Source organism: Pollicipes pollicipes, unplaced genomic scaffold, assembly GCF_011947565.3.
Source record: "Pollicipes pollicipes isolate AB1234 unplaced genomic scaffold, Ppol_2.1 Scaffold_7025;HRSCAF=8324_pilon_pilon_pilon, whole genome shotgun sequence".
Lineage (NCBI taxonomy): Eukaryota > Metazoa > Arthropoda > Thecostraca > Pollicipedomorpha > Pollicipedidae > Pollicipes > Pollicipes pollicipes.
This window is the reverse complement of record NW_023596980.1, coordinates 103,973-113,143: the sequence shown is the minus strand read 5'-3', so window position 1 is coordinate 113,143 and position 9,171 is coordinate 103,973. Positions and strand designations below refer to the sequence as shown.

At 47.2% G+C, this 9,171-nt stretch overlaps 2 protein-coding genes across 2 annotated transcripts; both read left to right on the top strand.

Moving 5' to 3' along the window:
- Nucleotides 1-4,212: 4,212 nt before the first annotated feature.
- LOC119108905 (cuticle protein 7) lies at nt 4,213-4,908 on the top strand. The gene is made up of 2 exons (XM_037232450.1): nt 4,213-4,218; nt 4,559-4,908. Exons 1-2 carry the CDS (start codon nt 4,213-4,215, stop codon nt 4,883-4,885), a joined length of 333 nt encoding a protein of 110 aa, XP_037088345.1. The 3' UTR covers nt 4,886-4,908.
- A 2,745-nt stretch (nt 4,909-7,653) lies between these two features.
- LOC119108904 (cuticle protein 7-like) lies at nt 7,654-8,309 on the top strand. The gene is made up of 2 exons (XM_037232449.1): nt 7,654-7,659; nt 7,902-8,309. Exons 1-2 carry the CDS (start codon nt 7,654-7,656, stop codon nt 8,307-8,309), a joined length of 414 nt encoding a protein of 137 aa, XP_037088344.1.
- Nucleotides 8,310-9,171: the final 862 nt, after the last annotated feature.

The following is a 9,171-nucleotide window of genomic DNA, read 5'->3' as shown; positions in this document are numbered from 1 at the left end:
CGGCCGTGTCCAGCACGTCAAGTACGTCGCTGACCACTACGGCGGCTACAACGCTGAGGTCACCTACGAGGGAGAGGCCACCTACCCCGAGTACCACCCCGCCCCTGCCTACAAGGCTGCTGCCCCTGCCTACAAGGCTGCCGCTCCGGCCTACAAGCCCGCCTACAGCCATCCCGCTCCGGCCTACAAGGCGGCGGCGTACTAGTCAAATGCCAAGAAATGTTTTCTATTTAAACGCACAAATGCTGATGTTGTGAAACTTTTTTGTCACCTGACCCGTTGTGTTTCAATAAACGAAACACTCAAGCCACGCGTGTTTTTACGCAAGCCGTCTTGCGTTGTCCAGTGAGCTAATTTCAGTGATGCCGCTGCAACAACAGCCAAGCAACAACCAACCGAAAATAATGTCAGTTGTATGTTATTTAACCACGAGGTGGTTTATCATAGGTTTTGCGTGCAGTACCTCCGCCACAAATACTGCCGGAAGTTTCCGGTACGATTAAGACGTATTGAAGTAATTATTTTCAAACGAATATTCTCGGTGATCAGTAGAGGTGATGTGTTGAAAAATAAATGCACCGAAACTCCTTAGATGGTGGTTATCAATGCACGATTTTGTTTAACTTCTCTAGCAAGCCACTGGGAAAGGAAACTCCTTCTCCTCGTGTCTGGAATGACCCAGATCGTTCCAAGTAGGTCCTTCACAGCTCCAGTGCTACCAGGCGGTCAGGTCGGCATATTCTGCAGGGAATATCCTTCAGATCCTTACATATCTTAATGACTTGTAGCGTGCCAAGTGCAACTCCTTTATTTCTGAGGATTTTTGTTGAGTTTTTATTTTTCGCACACAAAGCTGTTTATTTCATAGGCGGCGATTCGCAGCTCTCCCACTTCTTCCTCTTCAGAGATAATTCACAGAATTTTCGGACCGTATGAGCTGAGTCACTGCGAGCTGACTTGACTGCACATCCAGGTGATCAAAGGGCGTGTCCAACTGACACGCGCCACCGGTCGATCTCAGAACGGCACCAGAGTGTTTCCGTCAAGCCGCCGCACCACATGGCGCCACTCGTTTCGCGATCCTTTGGCGCGTTTTGACGTCGGAGGAACGCTTGGAGGTTTGGGCACACGAACATACAGAAAACAATATGTTTGAGGTTGTGCTCGCATCCTTTGTCTGCACACTTGATCGTACCACCTGGACACTTATCACGGTTGGGCCACATAACCGACCAAAAGTCACATACATTTTCAAATAATCGTATGACCGCACCAATTTGTAACCAATCAATTAGTTCGGCGTCATGAGACCGCAGATTCGAAGGAACTACACACAGGATGCGGATGGAGGATGCGGAGTCCGTGAGCATGATGTAAGAGTCCGTGAGCAGTCCAGTAAGATGCTGTCCGACAGAGCCCGTGTGCGCGACAGACGGTTGAACCGACTCTGGCCGGTGTGGAGGAATGAGTATCTGCGGACCCTACCTCCGTCGGTCCGCGAGTTTAGGTCCCACGGTAAGATGAGGCTGGGGTCAGCGGTCCTGATCAGGGAGCACCAAGTCCCTAGGATGAAGTGGGTGATCGGGGTAGTTACCAAGCTGTACCCAAGGAGGGACGATGTCACCAAGTCAGCTGAGGTCCGAACTAAAGCTGGCCAGCTGAGGACCCGGGCAGTCCAGCGGCTGTGCGACATAGAACTGTGTGACGATCAGTGAAGCCGTTCATCACTCGCCCCTCATTCTCCGCCAGGCCAAGTTTTGTGTGGTGCAGTGCCTTGTTTGTTTAGGAAAGCCGTTTCAATCCAAAGGCGGGGAAAATGTTGGGGATTTTTGTATTTAGTAGTAGATTTTCTTTTATGTCAAGCAGTGTTTTAGGAGGCCGGCGGCGGTCGGACATTTTGCACAGTAGCAGGTGGCCGGTAGCGGTCGGACATTTTGCACAGTGGCAGGTGGCCGGCGGCGGTCGGACATTTTGTGGTAGCGCGCGAGCGGCTCACCCGAACGTTCAGATGTCCCTCCCGTGGAGAGTGAGGGTTGGCCAGGGAAATAAAGGGCTGGAAGTGTGTGTTCAGTGAGTTCTCCTAACAGGTATCTTAAACATTATTGACAATATTCAATGCCGCAGAAAACAAGCAGAAAGGAGCCGGGAGTGTTGACCCTGCCGTTTAACGCATCTTGCATTCAAGTTATCAGGGATTGTATAAGACAACATGTGATATGTTTTAACGGTGGCAACCATTAAGAACATTGCTGCCCTAAGCTTCCATCAACAAGAATCTGCAAATTGGGTATATTTACAGTCGGAGAAATATCCCTCACAGTAGCCTCCCAAGTGTCAGTAATGTGTCTCGGTACCAGAGAGCAAAACTCACGTATCTAAGTCTCCTGTGCCTCTGTGGGCGACTTCAGCCATGTTCACCAAACCACACTAACACAACTATCGACATCTTAATGGCGTTGAAAAGAACGGAATATATGTGGAAACAGTCAATAAAACTATTAACGACGCTGGCCAAAATGCAATTGGTCGTGCAGAAAACGTTTAGCGCACCCAAACATCTAAAAAATGACTGACGCATTCATAACAGCATACGTAATAGATCACCATATCAGTGGGATATGGGAGCATGGTTACGAGTGACGCCCTATGGACACCAAGACTTCATACATTTGGAGTCTTAAAGAAAGACGAGGCGGCACGTATGCCGGCGCCGTACTTTGAAGCGCTGTATGCATTTGCATGTGATGCTTCTCAGCAGCTGGTGAGGAGCAAACGCACCTATTTGTTACACTCAGAAGTGTATCGGTTATTCCCTGTTCCCGACAGTTGCATTATTGAGGTTGAGTCCGTCACGACATGGGGCAGATTGCTGGCATACTGTACCGGAAGCGTTGTAGGGCAAAAACAGTGCTACGACCTAGCCGATAGGCTAAAACGTAAACAAGAGAAGAGAAACTTGCGCTAGAAATATAAACGTTCCGATGATAAGTGCCAATACATGGCAATGAACATACAATACGCAACGTCGGTTATACAGCATCCAAAAGATGGCGGCAACGGTCAGCTATGACACATTTGTCCAACTGGCGATGACCTGGCAGCAGTAGTTCAATGATTTAGGAGTTTGGTGTATCATCTGGCGCAGAACAGACAAAATATTAAACGTCATGGCCATGGTGCGCATGAGACATAGGGAGTTAGTGCTGCGAGTATTGACGTTGCATGGCTCTCGTGGTGTTGTGTGGATATTCTAAAGATGGACCACGGGCTGAGACTTGCGAAATGGGCTGCCTTTGGTTCTGGCATTACGGAACCCCACAGTACAGATTTTCTTCCTTTTAGGCTCTGTTACATTTAGGCTGGTATGTCACAATCCCTGAAATTAACGTGAGGTATTTGCTAAAAATTGGTGCATTAAATTTCTAACTATAGGCATCCAGAATTGTATGCATTTGCCCGTTTATAGTGCTTATGTATAAAGTGTTTATATTATATGGCTCAATTGCTGCAAAAACATTCCGTTTGAAATCGAAAGTTTTACATCAGAAGTTTTTCAAGGCAATTTTTGGTAGGACGCAAAAAGCTACATGGTACTTAAACGCTAAGAATGCTTCACAAAACGGTTACCCAAACTGCTGGAAAACTAGAGGCAACATGCGAATGCCGAAAGTGTCACAAAATATCAACATATACATATATATATATATATATATATATATATATATATATATATATATATATATATACGTATATATATATCTATCTATCTATCTATCTACATATAGACATATATGTATTTATGTATACGTGTGTGTAGAAATATATATAACCAAAAAAATCAACTTTGGCACATTAACGCATGACATGGCACCTGAATGTACAACAGCGTGCTCGTCATCAATTACATTCTCTTCATCATCAACTGAATATGTGCCTATACGTTTTCAATGGAGCACCCACATCTAAAGTCATGGGTAAGGAAAGACCGAATTTAAAGGGCGCCAAAATCGCTTGCCACAAGTTGGGCGTGTCCCGGGGATCGGCCAAGTCTCCATGCTAATTCATCAGTTTAGCCTGTGGTAGCGGGAGCCCCCCGTTCAGTGGGCTCCTGTCCTTGGCCTTACATCGGCGGCTCGCGGCCGGCCTATAAAAACGAAAGCACTGTGGAAGCAGGCACCAGTTTCACTGCGCACTCGACCACAAAAACACAGCATGCAGGTAGTCGCTTGAAGGAGGTGTTTGAGGTAGTGTTTTTCAACTGTCAGAGATCACTCTGGAAGACATGCCGTGGTCGGAACCATGCTGAGATCGTTGTATCAGAAGCGTGGTTGTAAACTGCATTGTAAAACAGGAAAAGTGTCAAAACGACTGGCTTGTTAATAATACAACTGTGGTGGCATTTCAGATCTTCGTCGTTGCCGCCGTGCTGGCTGTCGCCGCCGCCGCCCCGGCTCCGGAGACGCCGGTGTACAAGCCCACGCCGGCCCCCTACCACCCGGCCCCCTCCTACAAGCCGGCCCCCTCCTACAAGCCGGCCTCTTACCATCCGGAGCCCCAGTATAAGGAGGAGCCCAAGCCGTTCGCCTACGACTACGCCGTCAACGACCAGTACACCGGCACCAACTTCGCCAAGAAGGAGGAGAGCGATGGCCACAACACCCAGGGATATTACTCGGTGGCTCTGCCCGACGGCCGTGTTCAGCACGTCAAGTACGTCGCTGACCACTACGGCGGCTACAACGCTGAGGTCACCTACGAGGGAGAGGCCCAGTACCCCGAGTACCACCCCGCCCCTGCCTACAAGGCTGCCACTCCGGCTTACAAGCCTGCCCACAAGCCTACTTACAGCCATCCCGCCCCGGCATACAAGGCTGCGGCGTATTAGTCACCCGATGAGAACGTTTGCCTATTTAAATGTCTTAATGTGTTGTTATCAAGCTTTTCGTGACCTGACCTGCTCTGGTGCAATACAGTGAAGCACTGAAGCCATGCGTTTCTTAAAAACACTCATACCTCTTCCAGGGGGCGATGTTATCTGACCAACTGAAACGGGACATTTCCATTCAACGAAGCTCTTGACGACAACAACATTTGTAATTAATATTAGGCAGTAAACCTCCATGTGACATGATGGCGTGCAAGCCGGTCAATCTCGTCACAATACGAAAATGTCATACAATGCTATACAATTTTTATTATTATACAAAACTATACACTAGCTATACAATTGGTACCAAATCAAAACGATGCATCACAACGCCCATTTTCTCTGCGAAATGTAGGTGCCGGCCAGCAAAATCGCCACACTGAAGTGACCTGAAAGGTGGTTATCAGTGCGCGGCTGGTCAAACACATCTGAATTGTGGCTGCCTGACGGATGAGAGCTTCCCCACATCACTACAATGGACAAAGGATCCGTACTTGACCACCCATCCCGTAATGGCACGTTACAACCCATCACACACATATGTATATGTATATATATATATATATATATATATATATATATATATATATATATATATAAAGCTGAAGATAAAGCTATGAAATGGGCAACCCTGGGACCACATATATCTAAAATCCCAACAGCTACCTATCAGCAGGCAAAAACTTTAAATAGCATGATTGAACACTACACACCAGCAGAGTATAGCTTGCAACCCACAGGACAATTAATTGGCAAAATCAGGTTTTACAATCCCACCGGTCTACTTGCATCATCAGGCGTAGACAGTCATTTCCCAAACGCGCCTGTTGATGAAACAATCCAAATTACACTCGACTGCGTCTACAAACACCAAGTCTTGCCACCATTGAAACCGTCACGACCCATTCTCGAAACGGATGCTCCGATTCTGCACGACAGAGGCACGCTTCCGCTGCCCAAGCGGAAAACTGCTGCGATGTACATGGTGTCGCTATGGTATCACCGCTCGGATGTTTCTTTGCAAATATGTACATGCACTGGCTGGAGAACCAATTTCGCTGCAAATTGGAAACAAATCAATCATTTTTTTATGTCAAGCGTGCATTATCTACAAACGTTGGCGAATGGCAAACTGCTTTCTCGAATAAACGCGATAGCTACGAGATGTAAGTAGGTATAGAGTGATCTCATAGATTATTGCACGTTGCAAAAGTTAGGGGTGGGTACAATGCGTTCTGCCCCAATAACTTACAGCAGTGCTATGCCGTTTTTCTATTTCAACGACCCATGAGCTATGATTCACACAGGCAGCTGGGTGATAACACGCAGTAGATACTCCTGCCATCCTGTGGGTGAAATCAGATGTTCAGTTCGTGTAATCCGCACCTGGCTCAATTCAACGAAGGGGGCGCCGTTTGCCTCTTGCGACCAACTGTGCATAACTGATACAGCTGTAGGGCGTGTAGCATTCACACCGCAGCTGTATGAGAGCCAGGCCTCTCGTGCACGTGTCGTGACTCAAGCAACAACCTGCTGACATATGGATGTAAAGATCTTGTCTCTCACGTTTAGTTCTGTTTCCTTGTTGAGAGGATTAACCCTGCCCACAAATGAACATAAAAAGTAAAAGAAATGGAACTCCGTTTCGTTGTTGTTTCGTATTTTTCTAGAAGTATCCGTATATGCTGAAGACTAATGCCGAATGTTTTCAGATTTACGTGAGCTCTACGTGAGGCAGAAAAGTTGTGGTGATAATCTGTGATGACTGTTCTAGTTCCCAGCGTTATGGTCGAACATCAGCGGTGTTCTTTCTTGTTTGGTTCGGAGAGGGTGACAGAATTATGTCAATTCTGAAAAGTTGCCTCAATCCTGAGCTAACGTCTTTTTCAACGCGAAGAATACGGTTTTGGTCCGGGATAACACCTTCTGGCCGGAGAGAAACACGCGTTGCTCTGATGGAGGAAAGGGTGTGGCGTAGGTTCAGCCCGTATTACCCCACTTAGTGCCTAATTAATTTTGCATGACTGCGCTCTTCCTGAAGAGAAAGCACAAAAGTGGAATATTTCTGACGCACTGGAGCGCTTTGGCATGGATTAAAAGTTCTCATGTCATGTTTTTGTCGTTCCAGGAAAAAAATGTTTCCGAGACGTAATCCTTTCAAGCCCACACTCGTGCCATCATCTTTTCCGCAAATAACACAGGTGTTTGCAGAATATATCACAGGTGAGCCCTCCTGTTTAGAGTGTGATTAGAAAATCTTCTAGATCGATCTTGCAAATTGACGATGATACTTTTATTGACGATAATGTGTCAAAAACTCAAACCTGTAATTTTAATCTAAAACTGCAGTGCCCTGCACCCGATGAAGTGCATGACCGCGCTCAGCGGTCATGCACAGCGCGCGCTCGTCATCTATTACATTCTCTTCATCATCAACTGAATATGTGCCTGTACGTTTTCAATGGAACACCCACATCTAAAGTCATGGGTAAGGAAAGACCGAATTTAAAGGGCGACAAAATCGCTTGCCACAAGTTGGGCGTGTCCCAGGGATCGGCCAAGTCTCCATGCTAATTCATCAGCCTAGCCTGTGGTAGCGGGAGCCTCCCGTTCAGTGGGCTCCTGTCCTTGGCCTTACATCGGCGGCTCGCGGACGGCCTATGAAAACGAAAGCACTGTGGAAGTAGGCACCAGTTTCACTGCGTACTCGACCACAAAAACACAGCATGCAGGTAGTCGCTTGAAGGAGGTGTTTGAGGTAGTGTTTTCCAACTGTCAGAGATCACTCGGGAAGATATGCCGTGGTCGGAGCCATGCTGAGATGCGTTGTATCAGAAGCGTGGTTGTAAACTGCATTGTAAAACAGGAAAAATGTCAAAACGACTGGCTTATTAATAACACAACTGTGGTGGCATTTCAGATCTTCGTCGTTGCCGCCATGCTGGCTGTCGCCGCCACCGCTCCGGCTCTGGAGACGCCGGTGTACAAGCCCACGCCGGCTCCCTACCACCCGGCCCCCTCCTACAAGCCGGCCTCTTACCATCCGGAGCCCCAGTATAAGGAGGAGCCCAAGCCGTTCGCCTACGACTACGCCGTCAACGACCAGTACACCGGCACCAACTTCGCCAAGAAGGAGGAGAGCGATGGCCACAACACCCAGGGATATTACTCGGTGGCTCTGCCCGACGGCCGTGTTCAGCACGTCAAGTACGTCGCTGACCACTACGGCGGCTACAACGCTGAGGTCACCTACGAGGGAGAGGCCCAGTACCCCGAGTTCCACCCCGCCCCTGCCTACAAGGCTGCAACTCCGGCTTACAAGCCTGCCTACAAGCCTACTTACAGCCATCCCGCCCCGGCATACAAGGCTGCGGCGTACTAGTCACCGGGTGAGAACGTTTGCCTATTTAAACGTGTAAATGTGTTGTTATCAAGCTTTTCGTGACCTGACCTGCTCTGGTGCAATACAGTGAAGCACTGGAGCCATGCGTTTCTTAACAAGACTCATACGTCTTCCAGGGGACAATGTTATCTGATCAACTGAAACGAGACATTTCTATTCAACGAAGCTCTTGACGACAACAATATTTGTAATTAATATTAGGCAGTGAACCTCCACGTGACATGATGTTGTGTAAGCCGGTCAATCTCGTCACAATAACGAAAAAGTTGCAACGCGAGCGAAACAATTGGCACCAAATCAAAACGATGCATCATAACTACCCATCCCGTAATGGCACGTTACAACCCATCACACACGCATGTGTATATATATATATATATATATATATATATATATATATATATATATACATATATATATATACATATACATATATATATATATATATATATATATATATATATATATACATATATATAGCTAAAGGCAAAGCCATGAAATGAGCAGCCTCGGGACCACTTATATCTAAAATTCCAGCAGCTGCCTATCAGCTGGCAAAAACTTATAATAGCATGATTGAACTCTACACACCGGCAGAGTATAGCCTGCAACCCACCGGAGAGTTAATTGGCATCATCAGGTTTTACAATCCCACTGGCCTACTTGTTTCATTGGGCGTAGACAGTCATTTCCCAAACGCACCTGTTGATGAAACAATCCAAATCACATTCGAATGCGTCTACAAACACCAAGTCTTGCCACCATTGAAACCATCACGACCCATTCTCGAAACGGATGCTCCGATTCTGCACGACAGAGGCACGCTTCCGCTGCCCAAGCG